Source organism: Photinus pyralis, unplaced genomic scaffold, assembly GCF_008802855.1.
Source record: "Photinus pyralis isolate 1611_PpyrPB1 unplaced genomic scaffold, Ppyr1.3 Ppyr1.4_LG1, whole genome shotgun sequence".
NCBI classification, from domain to species: domain Eukaryota; kingdom Metazoa; phylum Arthropoda; class Insecta; order Coleoptera; family Lampyridae; genus Photinus; species Photinus pyralis.
In genome coordinates, this window is record NW_022170249.1 from 20,300,243 (window position 1) to 20,315,988 (window position 15,746).

The 15,746-nt window shown below is 35.0% G+C and overlaps 1 protein-coding gene across 2 annotated transcripts; it reads right to left on the minus strand.

Annotated features, from left to right (window-relative positions):
- Positions 1-2,054: 2,054 nt before the first annotated feature.
- On the minus strand, positions 2,055-7,173 carry LOC116162974 (trypsin-like). Of its 2 annotated transcripts, none has more exons than XM_031476779.1 (6): positions 7,052-7,173; positions 6,904-6,998; positions 2,806-3,048; positions 2,638-2,757; positions 2,451-2,582; positions 2,055-2,398 (listed from the first exon to the last, which is right to left on the minus strand). In XM_031476779.1, exons 1-6 carry the CDS (start codon positions 7,098-7,100, stop codon positions 2,189-2,191), a joined length of 849 nt encoding a protein of 282 aa, XP_031332639.1. In that variant the 5' UTR covers positions 7,101-7,173; the 3' UTR covers positions 2,055-2,188. The 2 variants fall into 2 exon arrangements, with proteins under 2 accessions (XP_031332639.1, XP_031332647.1); XM_031476787.1 differs by having other exon boundaries at positions 2,276-2,409.
- Positions 7,174-15,746: the final 8,573 nt, after the last annotated feature.

Here is a 15,746-nt window from a genome sequence, read left to right on the forward strand (position 1 = left end):
AGCATGTTTTTTGATCCGGTATTGGCTAAGGATATATATAATGTTATCACGTCTTTGCCCAATAAGAATTCTTCAGGAGACGATGGAATCACCATCATGGTCTGTAAAGCAACTGCGCATAAGATATCAACTCGATTAGCTGAACTGATAAACGCTTCATTCGTCCAGGGTAAATTTCCTGATTCATTAAAGTTGGCTTTGATAACACCGATATTAAAAAAAGGCGATCCAAAAATAATAAAAAATTACAGACCTATTTCTATCCTAAGCGTCTTCTCAAAGATAATAGAGAAGATTTTTGTTGCTAAGCTGTGGCCCTTTTTGGACAAACATAAAATCGTCACTGATCGCCAGTACGGTTTTCGCCCAGGTTGTTCCACCGCTACAGCAAATTTCGAGTACATCCAGCATTTATTCGACGAACTTGATGAAAAAAGAGTAGTTGTATCCGTGCAGTTCGATTTATCAAGTGCGTTTGACAGCGTCGATTGTCACATGGTATGCGACAAATTAGAAGCTTATGGCATCAGAGGAAACATTAACTCATGGATATCATCGTATCTCCAACATAGGAAGCTGCGAGTTAAAATACACAGAAACCTGTCGGACATCTACAACACAGACATGGGTACCCCTCAGGGTAGCGTACTTGGTCCTATAATATTTCTTCTCATCATTAATGATCTCCCAGAATACATTCAAGACGCAAAAATTTTCATGTACGCTGATGACACCACCGTTGCAGTTAGTGGACACAACGCAAATGAAGTTTCCATCAAAGTAAACAAAGTTTTACAACAATTTGACATATGGTGTTCTACAAATGGGTTGACCATTAATTACTGTAAAACCGTATTCACAGAAATTCACTCTGTCTACACCGCACCAAGTACTTTTTCCTTTAAGATGAAGGGTAATAATATTCCTAGGGTCAACAATGCTAAATTTTTAGACATTGTCATTGATCCTAATTTGTCCTGGATCGATCATGTCTCTAATGTCTGTGCAAAACTCAACCAAGCCCTTAATTTTTTGATTTTGTGAAGACCACCTCGTAAATGTATTGTTTGTGACGATGTATTACAATGTGAAATTGTTTTTTACTAAATAAACATTATTATTATTATTATTATTATTATTATTATTATCTTCCGGTATCTTCCTTGATGGGTATTATTATTGGGAGTTATTCGCAGACTTTGTCAATTCGAATAATCTCCTTTATGAACAGATCATTCCAGCGTTTTCCTAAATAAGTAACAGATCGACAGTATGACTGTTTGTTGCATTCTACCTATAATTGATTTGTCGATGTTTAGTTCTTGTATGTGTTTAGACATGGATTTGGGTATTATTCCTGTGGTTGACATAATTATTGGGTGGATTTGAACTTTCTCTACTTTCCAGAGTTCTTTTATTTCTACCTTTAGATCTTGATATTTTCTTATTTTTTCATTGTATGTTTTTGTTATATTATTAGTGTTTACTACTGCGTAGTCTACAAGATGAACAGTTTTATTATTATTATTATTATTTTAAAGCTTCTAGCCCGTTTACTCTGTTGCAGTTTCCATAATTATTTTTAAATTTGGGGCATGCATTGCGGACATGGCTTTGCTTATTCAACTGAAGAATTTTTGTCAATTTACAAAATGTCTGTCATGACCTTGGAACCGCGATAATCGTCTGCTATTGTTATTTTTATATTTAATTAAATATATAGCTTGAACTTATCAAACGACAGCCTTTATAAAATAGTCAGTTAATGAAATTTTCATACTTGGTGCGCCTGACTCTAGGGCCTCACTCGCCGGGCTTAGCGAGACCTCATCTCATAGGCGGGGGCAACATTTCAGATTTTGTAATTTACATACAGGTTGCTTGTCACTGGCTCTTAAACTAATTTCGAGTTCGGAAACAATTTGAAAGACGTTTGCATTTGCATATCAGCACTTTAAATTGTTTACGAATGTACGATGGCCTAAAAAGTTAAACTGGCAACTAATATATGACTATAATAATACCAGACAAATTAAAATGACCATCCATCCATATAACAAACAAAAAATATATATCAAATATAATAAATAATTAACCTAATGCTATTGATTACACAGTTACATTCTGTTATTCCATCACAAATTTTATTTTTTAAGGTAAAACCGTACCACTATACTCTTTGATTGCCTTACTTTATCCAAGAAATTGTCATTAAACAAACGCAACCTAGCGATAAGGAACCGATTCGAACCGCAGCGGTACCCGTGAGTGCAATCCAATCGAGATATTTAGACACATCGGTATATACACCTGTAAGACCTCGACGTCCACATCCAAGTCCCCAAGATACAACGCCTACTAACTGACCGTTGCAGACCAAAGGTCCTCCCGAATCGCCCTGAGGTACAACTAATTTTAACTAGGTATAATTCAATTAAGTGACAATTTACGTTGCACGAATCGGCATCACCGTTGACACTTCCCGCGCATAACATTCCGTAGCGAATGGCGACGTATTCCATACCTACATTACAATTTAGTATTTCCACGTAGGCAAACTGTAGCGCATTCATTCCAGTGGTCTAAAATATGTAAAACTCACCAAGTGACTTAGTTGAAGGTACCATTTAGACTTACAGAGTTCTCATGTGACTTTCCCCAACCAGAAATGATGCACTCTGTATGGAGCGCAGGCAACGATTTCGTTAAAGGTATTGGGCGTACCAAGTCATTCCACGGCTGGAAACCACGTGTTATCTGTAAAGCTTGGTCGTAAAAAAGCAAGATGTCATTATGTATTGTCACCGCCATAATGCAGATGTCATTCTGCAACGTCCTCCAGTTGTAGTTTGGGTGGGCAGTTATCTTAAACACGTTGTACTTGTATGCTGCGCCATTTTGTTTGAGATGTCCTACAAGTACGTTTAAGTCGGTCGTCCTAAGACTAGCCCCAGTCTCGGAGAAAGAGCAGTGTGCTGCTGTTAAAATTCTTTGCGAATCTATGATTGAGCCTCCGCATATATGTTGATTTTTATATGTGATAGATACCTAAAAGTATAAATCATTCACTGAAACGAGTTGCACATGCCATTTGGGCTTGTTAATGCACCGGCTTTTTAAAAAAGGTCAGGTTTCACGAAATTTGTTTCTGTTTAACTTTAAAGCAATAAACCACGTGAAGTGTTGGATCTACGTCCGTCTGGTTTATTAAAAGCATTTACAACTGGGATAGATGAGGAGTTCGCAACAAATGTTACGTTCAAAGTGCAACCCTTTTGCTTTGTTGCTGTTTTAATTCCCCTTTTTGTTCTCGATTTCAAGACTCACTGGAATTTAATCGAGACTATAGTTGACACGGAACGCGTACAATTTGCCAACGCGTGTGGGGGTCAAAGAAAATTGCGAAAATATGGCGGAAGGCGGTTCGATTACGTTAAGTAATTAACAATTTATTTATTTATTATCCCTCTCTTGTTCAGGGCTCTCAACGGGCTTATGCCCAATTACAGAGTGACCCGCAATTCCGAGGACTATTAAATAGGCCAGTGGTGGATACGAATGGCAACTTTTCAAAATGTCCACCGCGATTTGATAGATCAAAGGACGGCGACGTAAATGATTTGTTTGACTCCGTGGAAATAAACAAAGATTACGTATGCGTTTCGGACGAACATGCTTTTAGATGGATTTGCGACTAAGCGGTTCCAAGGGGTACGAACAACCCTAAACGACTGGAAAAGTGTTATAACGCGCAAGCTTAGAATGCAGGGCACTATAAAATACCATGTGCACTTTGAAATCAACACACGCCGCTGATCGGCCAGCTAGCTCCGTTAGCCAAATAGTTAACAGCGTAGAGAGAGATATGCTCTTACTCAGGGTAGTAGGTAAGTGAATTAAAAACTTTGACCACAAATTATTATAAAAGGTTCCAAGTAAATCTCCGCCACTAATACTTACTGGTGCTTCGATTCAAATCTTTCGGGCGCCACCTAATTCCACTAACAATTTTATCTGCAGCCACCGGAATTAGGAAAGGTAGCTTCAGTATAAAAAGAGTCAACAATTGACCCACAAGAAAAATTTGTGTGTTTATTTATTTATTTATTTATTTATTTATTTATTATCCCTCTCTTGTTCTGGGCCCTCAACAGACTTGCGCCCAATTACAGACTGACCCGCATAACGCTTTTTTTTAGAGGTGCCTCTGCAGAAGGACTTAAGTTGTTCTATACTACTCCGGTATTTACCTTACGAATTAGGAAAACTGCAGGAAAACCTAATTCGGAGTAGCCGGCAGAATGCTCGACACTGGTCCAAGGTCATTCCCATCTCTGCCACAGATGAAAAATTCACCTCAACCCAGGTTCGAACACCCGACCTCTGGATTTATAGCCCAACGCTCTACCACTGAGCCATAAAGCCGGTCTGAGCCATAAAGCAACCAACGAGTATGCAAAATACAAAAAAATGAAATCTTCCCATGAACGATTAACACAAAAATTAACCCACCAACAACCCCTGAAGTTATGTGACACCTCATACCGCTAAGCAACGACAAGTATAATTACTAGAAATTAAAACTGAAATGATGTACTATAATCGGTAGCTTGAGGTGTTGAAGTTAATCGTAGTAACGAGCTCTTTACCTTACAAGTGATTACTTCTCTAAAGTAATTCGTATTTGATAGTTAAACAGTCCTAAAGATCAAGCATACTAATTACAAGTACAAATTTCCAATTACATATGTGGGTCAAATAAACTCAACAAACAAAAGAAAAAAAAGTTGAAGGTACGTCACCGCTAACGATAAATTGTGTCGGTACTTCCACAGGTTCCTGGTGTAACCAGAAGTAACTCCTACGGAGGTAACAAAGCTTGTGCTCCAGGTATATTTATTTCTCTCACGATCTACGTTCGGCTGCCCTTAAAATCTTAATGATTCCACGGGATGTTTTACAGTACACTCATCTGCCGTAGGCCGATTATTTCCCCGGATTCAGCTGAATATTAACCCCCTTGCAAAGACTCTAAAAAGTAAAATAATTACGACTACGTTATAACCCACAATGATGCTAACATCTTATTCAGAGAGTACACAAAGAAAAGAACTGGATACGTTCCAAATAACTTCCAAAATTTACTATATGGTCGGTATTTGTTCCCCTACAATAGAAAAAAGAACATCGGTAACCTCAATTCGTGCACAAGAAAACACTTACGATTTGGAGTGCTTGAGTTTTCCGTATTAAAAGTCCATTTCGGAAAAAATTGTAACCGAACGTCCAAAAACAAATTGTCGGCACAACGGGTAATCGATTGATTAAAGATGCTTCCGTTAAATATTAAATCAATTCGACCATTGGAAAATATATCAAACACCCAAATTCGGGAATTTAGCACGACCGATTCTATTGCAGGTTGCTGGAAGACGCCACAAGTTTCCAAATTTTACCCAAGCCTAAGCTACGGATAGTTATCTTTGACGAATAGTAGAGCAGTATTTGATACATGACCATAATATAAGGTAATTTAATGGTTAACATAAAAAAAGCAAAATAAACTAAATGTCCTCTAACGACAAGAAAACAAGTTAAATCGGAGAGGCAAACACAGAAATGCAAAAGTAACTAGAAATTGGTCGCATTCAATGACTCGAGAAAATTTAGAAAATATACAGGTGGAAATTGAAATATGGACAGAAATATTAATATTATTTTACAACTGTTACAGTGCGGTCGATTTGCTGCGAACCACTTTTAGTTCCACAAGATCAGCTTCTCGCGTACATCGTGAGTTTGTTACATGAACAGGACTTAAAAACAGATGTATTCATTTGTAAAGCTCGTTCTATTATTCCGCCGTTACCAAATGACATAGTGTACGATCTTTTACATCGCAAAATTCTCAAAAAAGTTCACGCGATTAGATGAATAGTACTACGGAACTTTTAGAAAAAACGCAACTCGCGGAAAGGACTTTCGATCCTCTTGTCGATAAACCGTTATCGTTTTCAAATCCTGAAAATGCATGTATTGCAAAAATTTAGGACATTTAAAAGAAGAGTGTCATAAGCTTGCAAAACATCATCAACACGCGACAGTAATGAGGGTTTAAAACCTCTAAAATGACTGGACTAGAAATACACGCCCGAGTAGGAGATCTCGAACAACGATCGAGAATTAAAAACTTGCAGATATCGGGCATCAAAAAATCAATTCTAGCACATTTTTGATACGGCAATTGTCGAACAAATTAACTAGAGACATTCTCAGAGTTACCTACTTAACACTAATACAACCCCACATTACATATCGAATTCTCGTTTGGGGACATTCTATAGTATATCTAGCAGAATCTTCTAACTACAAAGGAGAAGAGATGGCGCACTCCTAAATGGTGGTACGAAAAAATTCGATCTCGAATATGGTCCTATTTTTTATAGCAATCATTGAATATGAGAATAACGAACACACCTACTTTTGGAAATGCCATGCGCAGAAAAGCGTGTTCTTCTTAAATACAGAAAGAGAAAATTTCATAAATTCTGACCAATTTTGTCTGGTCAAAAATGCAGTTTGAATTCAAAAAGTAGTTCAGAGTAGTTGTGTTTATTTACATTGTCAAGAGAATTGATACACTAGACATGCACCTGCGCAAACGATCTTCAAACCGCATTTGTTATTGGAAATGATATAGCGTTAAGCCGTTAACCCAAGCCGTATTCTTCAAAAATTATCGTTTGTAAAGCTATGCATATAACTGATAAGTGGATGATTTTATTCGTTTCAAGTATACCACTTCGATTACTCAATAGTCAAATAAACATTTCTTTCCGCATTGTGCTACCGACCAACTGTATTTGTTTATTTTCGAAAGAGTTGAAGTTAAAATAGTTTCACCTGAAAAGCGAATTGGCTTCTATTTGTCACAGTATTTCCTCCAACTACTCGAAGTTGCGCGTTCGCGAAAGGCGAATTTAAATCTAGCAACACAACTGAAAGAAGAGGTTTTTGGACAAAGTAAATGAATCAAACTATGTTTACTTACATGCATTAAATATAAATTGAGAGATACACACTGTGAGAGCGAAAGGCATAATTTCCAGCCTGAAAACTAGCTTTCATTATAGTTTATAGTGTACATCCAGGTGTTCCATTATCATTCCGAAGATAAGATACTAAAGGTGTAGTAGCGTGATTAATGCAAATAGTACGGTGAACTTTCCTAGTGACAATCGAAGGTGAAATATAAAACTGATAAAGGAAATTTTGCGAAATAATGTGAATACTGTATTGTGTGCATTACATTGTGCCTATTTTCTATTTAAAAGGTTTCCCAATTTTTATGAGCTTTTTTTAAGATTTTCAATACACTAATTCGATATGTTTGGGTTCTTTCAGCTCAAATCCGACGTATATTCTCTGCTAACTTCTTGTCAATTTGATTGTTCTCCACGGTGTCGATGCAATAAAACAAGGCTACAATTGTTTAATGCCGTGATGTTCTTTTCTTAATACTTAGGTATATGGATGCGAGGATGCCCAACGGACGAAAGATGTCTCTAAATCATCGCCTACATAGAAATTTGCCACTCAATCTCCTGGATCTACCAGCAATTATCAATTATCATCTGTCCTTCAACATCATTTGAGGTATTTGGAATTTTTTGAGTGTGGTCACGGAAAAACTGTCGGGAACTGATGTACTATCGTGTATTCAGCAGTTTCTAGAAATAGTGAAAGAAAAACTTGAAAGAACAAGCATCTTTCAAATTTCTGGAGCGGAAATAAAAGTGGTGGAATTACTACAAGATAAGAAAATACAGCCACTGCCTAACACCATGAAGTTGAATTTCCGATAACTGTCGAGTTTTGAGTGTAGAAATTCCATTTCCTGTCCGCATAATACTATTACACCGAGTCAGAATCAACTCAAATGTGAAATGTCCAAAAAAATGTATCCTTTTAAAACATTTTTTTAGTTTCAATTGTTTGATAAAAGTAGGTAATTTTAGTCTATGAAAATTTTTTTAACAAATAACATGTAATGGTAGTGACCTAGATGAAATAGAGATAGGCGCCGATATTTCTATATTTAAGGGTAATACGTCACAGGAAGAAAATACCGAACTAAACCAAATCAGTGGGAAATATAAGAAAGACGATTGGGTGGCCGTCGTTTTTTATGATCAGTGGTATCCAGGACAGGTGTTATCCGCCGACAGTAATAATCTACAAATAACATTCATGACTAGATCCAAAAGGAATTTTATATGGCCTGGAAAAGCAGACGTCCAGAAGATTCCACAAGATGGAGCACTTTGCCCTTTGAAAGTTCCTACCAAATTTTCTTCAGGGCTTTTTTAAGTTTGAAAACTTCCCTTCCCTTCATAAACATTTCCCCCACACTACCTTTTTTCCATAGAAAAAACAATTGTGTAGAAAATGAAAGCTGTTTCACAGTTATATATTATTTAAAGATGCTTTTTTATCATGTAAAGTAAAATTTTGTAACGATATATTCTTATTTTCACAAATAATATGCATTCATTGCATGTTCTTTTTAATATTTTCATTAAATTGGCATTCACTTCGATATTTTTTGTTCGAACTTTTTAAAATTAAAAGTATACAGGATGTTTCTACTCAAAGTGGACAACGCAATAGAGGTTATAAAACTCGTCCAATTTTTTTAGTACATTTTTTTCATTTTTGCTTTTGTTTCCGAATTATGGACCTTTTTGTGGTTATTTTAGAAAAAATCTCTACATCGCCATTATGTGTAGTCGGATTTCAAAAAATCAAGGTTTTTTGAAATCAACAGTTTAATATCTACAACTTTTGTACGAAATGGCAATCATTTTAAATTTTGGAAATTGATTAGCACAATTCAATTTCAATTTCCAAAACTGTGTGTACAGATCAAATGCCGACTCGGAATCAGATCCTTTTAACGATAGCGGATCCGAATACCGGCCCCATGAAGAAGGTTCAGAATCGACGTCTACAGTAAATAATGTAGAGGTGGTCCCGAATGCCGAAGTTAAAAGAAGTAAGCCGGTTAAGAGGGGTGAAACAATATCAAAAATTACTGATTTATTTGTTATTGCTAAAACGAGCACAAAAGGAAAAAAAGGTGTAAAATAAAAACTGTAAGTTTAAAACTGAAAAATGGCGCGACAACGTCGTTAAAAATACATTCAATTTAGACTTGTTTTATTTATAATGTATTTGCAAATATATTACACAGTATTTTGTAATGGGTTGAATTCTTTCTCAGGATCGTGGTGCAAATTCTTCTGGTGATTTCTTCGTCTGGTTCCCTTGTCGTAGCCTTATAACTTTTGGTACGTTTGCTTCCAGCTAGCTCTGGTAAAAAATGGTATAAAATAAGGAAAGAATTAAGTTCATTCCTCCCTCCCTGGTATCTCATCCAAATGTAATCAACATTTGGAAATAATACGTATTTTGAAAGTTATAATAATAATAATATATATTTGGTCTAGTTGATCACAAGATTTGGATATATATAAAATAAACATATGTAACATATAACACATTAAAAACAATTTAAGAAGCAACACTCCAATATCTTTTGAAGAGCTTATGTAATTTTCATTTGCGCCTTTCTTTGACTAAACATCTTTTTTTTTCTTCCTGTATATCAACAATAATTTCAAAATTTTCAACTACATTTATTATCAATAAACATGGAAACAGTGAAAGTAAAAAGTAAAGATAAATCGCTCTTAAAAGAACGATTCCTAAATCTAATTGCAATAAAAAATAAACCTACTGTTCAAATATATTTTAATCTAATAACAAACTACCTTTTTTTTTATTCTAAAATGAATTTATTATACCTAATTAAACGTAAATAACTCATGTATATGGAAAAGTTTATTCACATATAACTGCACAAGAGGTTTGTATTCTACTGAATAAATTTGGTTATAGCAGTTCGTCGAGAACTATCAACTAATAAAAATGCGACACCGAATCTAGTCAAATTGCTAAAGGAAACAGATTTGAAAAACAACACTAATTTACTCGGTTTAAATACAAACCTCGAATGGACAATTAACGAACAAGAAATTATAAGTGGATTTATAAAGACACTAAACCTTCCCCATACTTCTTTTAATTGTTTCAGGTTTTAGATTCAAGGCATTAGGTGACAGCTTTTAATTGTTTCAGGTTTTAGATTCAAGGCATTAGGTGACAGCAAGTATGGGGAAGGTTTCCGTTTTGAGTCGTTATAAGATGGATAGCTACCAATTAAGAAATTATAAATTTGTATTGAAACTATACACCGTTTTATTTAAACGTACTTGTTAAACACACAGATATTGAATTTATTACCATGAACACTAATGTTACTACTGGTGCTAACTGTTTCTGTAATAGATGTTGAAGTCTGTTCTTTTTCCAAACGAATCGATTGAATAATTCTTAAATGATGCTGTTTGTCTTGTGGTTTTATTGATGATGAATTGCCGTGTCCTGTTATTTTTATTAGAGCTTGTTCTTCAATTCCACTTTTCCTTAATTCGCTGCCGCTCGATTTGAGTGATTTGTAATTTAACACATTTAACATCTAGTCCAATGCGTTGTGCTGAGCATTTAGTCCATTTGAAAATTTCATTGATTCCAATCGACCCATTCTTATACCAACCTTTAGAATTTTTCTTACTCCAAAATGGATTTGGGGTAAAAAATAATCTGTCCAGTGTTTTTAAATACGCGCACTGGGGAAATAGTAGGTATAATCCATTTGTTGTCACCTCCTTGTCTCGTTTTCGAAAATAGAGGATCAATACGTCCAGTTTCTTTTCCATTGTTTTTAATTTCAAGAGATGAAATAAGTAGTTATGCAGAAAGCTTCTTCTAAAAATAACAAAAAGTAGGTAGTATAGTTAAAAATCAATTTACACCAGGCGTAATAAATAATTTACACATCATAATGTGCAAAGAGTCTTTGAAGTCCATTGAAATGAACTAAATTTTTCAAGTGGTGACCCTCAAGTTCCGTCATCGATAACGTGCAGTAAAATTTAATTTTAGGAATTAGTAGATTATTATTTACGGCCATTAACATCAACTGCAGGCAATCGATTTAATCTAACCTAGTAAAATCTGTTATCTCCATTGAATCCACGATATCACATTTATTTATAGAACATAAACATATTACCCTATGCTGTATAGGTTACAAAAGGCACAATTATGATACATCAGTTTGCTTAGAGTGAATTCAAAGGGTGGGAGGTTCGAGTACAATCATAAAAGCTTCACATATTGAAATAACGACGGTTTTTGTTTAAATCCATTCGGTCTTTAGAATCGTTACAGTGGTCCATTGACACTTGAATATTTTATAACATAAATTCCCACTTAAAGTTTTTCTAGCCTACTTCTACGATCCCTAGTGTTGGTATATTAGTGTGCTGAGTTAACCTGCAGATATCTACTCTTCGACGAGTAGCCGTAATTTGTATAAATGGTTCCAATAAAACTGGTAGACCCAAATCAGCCCCCTTACTTAAAAACACTCCTTACAATTTATGGAATTAAAATATGTGCTTAACTTTGCACTCTACTGTACTAAAATTTAATACTGCCTTTGCAAATAAATGGTGTAATATCTTCATAAACACAAATTTAAGCCACCTGCAATACTACCCAACAAAACGTTAATTAACTAAATTACATAACTATTATCCCTTATTGTTTGTTTCTCAGCGAGAGGTGATATAATAATAAACAGCGGCGGTGTTGACTATTTCTGTAATGACTCGCTCAAAATCAGATTAACAAACTTGGTTCGCCTTTAAAGCTTCCAATTTTATCTCATTATTCTGAAATAGAAGAAACCCTTTACACATACCCGTTCTGGAGAACAGTATACAAAGTAAGGAGGTCTTTGATTAACATTAGATTCAACAGGCGTAACGTACTCATTCAACTTTCTACACTTCAAATACCGAAAGCTCTTAAAATAAAGCGCAAGAGCTACGCTTGAGCGTCATAACGCGATTTCCGTTGAGTGTTTCGGTTGGTACTTCACATTATCAAGCAACTTGAAGATTGCATTTCGTAATGAACTTCCTTGACTATCGTCAGGCTATAAAATTAAAAGCCCTTTGATGTCGCACTGCCTACACCATTAACAGGACGTTCAGTTAATATTACGCGTCTTTGCTGTGGTGAGTAATTCCTTCATTAGGATAGAATAAATTTGCACCACTACAGAAAAACACTAACCTGAAAAATTTAATTTTTCATCACAGAAACTGTACTCTTTCAAAATGTGTTCCTTTCTTTTTATATCCTCCCCATAGGAAACTAAGTTTGAATTTTCACCGTTATGACACCAAGTTATGAAAACATCATTTAAGTTGCATTATTTGTGACTGGTGCAGCGGTAAGCTCCAGTCATGTGGTTGTGGTCTGATACTTTCATTTCTTTTTAATAACAGAGGTGTTTTTGGTATCGAGAATGAGAAAATTCATAACGGAATCCTCAATACTGAAGTTATGTTCGTAAAATTCTCAGTTGCCGCTGAGCATTTATTACTTGCTATTGCACTGCATTTAGCTAAATTATCTAATTTGGTAGAAGAATATATAGCCTAAAAATCCGCACAAGTAATAAGCCTATATTTTCATAACTACCAGGCTCGCGCGTACTTTTTCAGAATGTCCTTTGACCTTTTCTGTATGTATGTCACTCACATAAGAATGCTACATATCTAGATATGACTAAATTGATGACCTCAAAGGAGAAGAAAAATGAACCGAGAAAGGTGAAACCTTTTAAATTTCATTAAAACCTATACAAATGTTGACTTCCCATTGTCCGTTTCGTTTCCCTACGTGTGACTAGCATCAAAAATCGTAAGATGGGTGTAGTTTCCTTCGGATGTTATTAATAATCTGTTCGTATCTCACATATACAATGCAAATTACAGCAATAACCGATGTTCGTGGTTTCTATAAAAGACGTGCTACGACTCTTAAAGTAAATTTCTAAGCTTTATGCATTTTTATTTTGCTGTTATTCTGAAGCTTTCAGGCGTATTCCTGGTGACGATTTGATTTTTACTTGCTTTTTATTGAAAACATGCCGCGTCTGATGGATTTTCAAGTTATGAATGAGAAAATGCTTGAAGCTTTTAATCTTGAAGGACTTGTCCATTTTACGACAAATCGTCCTAGAGATTTCTCCACCTATCACAAGTTTGATCCACTTTCATGATTGAAAATGCAGTTAAGAAATGTTACTTTTAAAGTGTAAGCCGCGGTAGGAGTCTCATTTGAGGTAAATTCACCAAAAAAACGTACACCACGAGATTTTTAATTACCGAAGCGGAAAAATGTTACTCTAGAACCAGTACTTGTATAAAAAAGAAGGAAAGTAAAAAAGAATAAGCGCAACACTTCTCGCATAATAATTGTACGTCTTGCAGCATAACTGTTTTCGTAGCTTTAGATGTTATCCTTGTACTTATCCCTTTGTTTACGTCGTTAAAGTAATTATTTTGTAACTTGAGAAACGAACGAAATACGGTTTAATTAAAATTTAATGGGAAAACTTCTTTTTTTCCATTAACATTTTATTTGAGTTGGATATAAATCATCAAGCAAAGTATTATTATTACGTACCTACACGAAATTAAAATGAATATAAATTATAAAATTGGTATTTTGAAAATTATATCGCCGATCAATCTCATAAATTTGGCCCTTTTGAGCGCTTTGTATGCTCAGAGCGCCATTACGTGGCTATTGTGTACTGGCGCTGCAGAAGTAGTTTAGGTTTATGAGGTTTTACACAATTTTATTAACGTAAAATGCAATTACGAACAATGCTGGTGGTTGAAACAAGCAAACCTCATATTATTATAAAATGAGATCCAAATACGTTTCGTTTACGACTAATTAAAATATCACACACCAAGCAGGAAATATTTCATTACCACATAAGACATAACCTTTTTCTTACTACATAACATCTAAAATTTTTCTTTATAGCTCCCAAATGCTGGCATTTTAATTTTTCATTTGAAGATCTTTAACGAAGAGGAACCGAAATTATCTCAAGAGTAAAATCCTTGACATTTTCCACTATCTAACTGTCCGATTAACATTTTAAGCCGGGTCAGACACTGGTATACCCTGCACACATCTCATTTACATTTATTTGCTTGAACAAAATTGCTTTTGTGATACAGAATTAGTTTATTCTGTCTTTTCGTCTCCTTTCGTTTTGGAAAGTTTGCGGTTGCATAATTTTCAGTCGTGTGTCAAGAATGAAAAGTGCACATTTAAATTTAAGTCCTTTGAAGTAAGGAATTAATATGTAAAAAAGACTAGATTCTCCTTTATTTAAGACTTCATTCCCACATATGTCTGTAACAGTAAAATAAAAACGTAAAAATAAAGTGTGCCGTTGTAAATGAGATAGCTAATTAGCATCGTCATTCTTTATAGCTAGGTTAGCTCACCTGAAACATTCAAGCACTTATTAGGAGATAGACGTACTGAAAGATTACGTGAAAATAAATTACGCTTCTAAAAACAAAGCGCATGATAAATGAATAATAAACAAAAGTGGAATATGTTCAAAATTACTTTACCTTCAAAGCAAATTCTTTTACTTGCCGTCTACGAGTACTACACCTGTAGTAAAAACGAAATTTGCTACGAATTCATTAGATCCCACGGTTTAATTAAATTATTAGGTAGGCCACGCATATTTTAAGGATTAAATCCTTAGCTAGACATTCCATTTGTTATACTTTTTGTTTTACTTACCCTTTTCACCACTGTCTGTTTCTAGCAAATGCAATTTAAGTTCTGTGTAGTCGTTCGGTTGACACCAGAAACACGGATACGGTGGGCACCGACTGGACACGCAACCTTCTACCCAAAAACTCTCGGGATGACCCTAGTACACTCCCCACATTACCTAACTAACCCTTCTTTCCTTCTCCTACAATGTTAAAACATCCAAAAAACCCTCCCTAACACCCCCATACAAGCCTGTATATATAGCACCTAGAAGATAAACCGTATTACAAACAATCTCACCCGAAGAAAAAGAAAACAGGCAAGAATTTGAAGGACTCCGTTATGCGAGCATGAAGCTGTATTCAAAAAAGAATGCCTAATATGGTCACCCCATCCAACATATCCTAAAATTCGAAGATTTATGCCTAATCTCTTATAATGGCCTTCAAATCTTTAGTACACCAAATGCCTTTTGATCGAAATTTGAGCGAAATCTGTTTTTCTAATCTTTTTATTTATAATAAATGGTCCTATTTACTTAGGTGCAAATTTGGCCGTGATATTTTTAACGCCAGACAGAACATAATTTTTACCACACTGAATTCCACACGTTTACCTAAATTCGCCGTCTCCAATCGCTTTTGGACGTCCTCAAAACTTGCTCGAACTAAGAGGCGGAGAATAAAGGGATGTGGCTTGACTCCAAGTTAAAAAACCCAAACTAGTTGTAAACGAAAATTTAGATAGTGACATTTTAGTTGACAATTTAGATTCCAATTTGCGTGAAGTGGATAAAATAAATACGGTTAAAGAATTACAACGCAAATTGAATGAAGCGTTAAGTGTAAAGAATATGAAAAAAAAATTGAATCAGAAGAGTGTCACCAATTTATAAAAAATATTTAATAAAGATCAGTTACCATTTTTTGGAAGCGAATTGTAGAGGATCA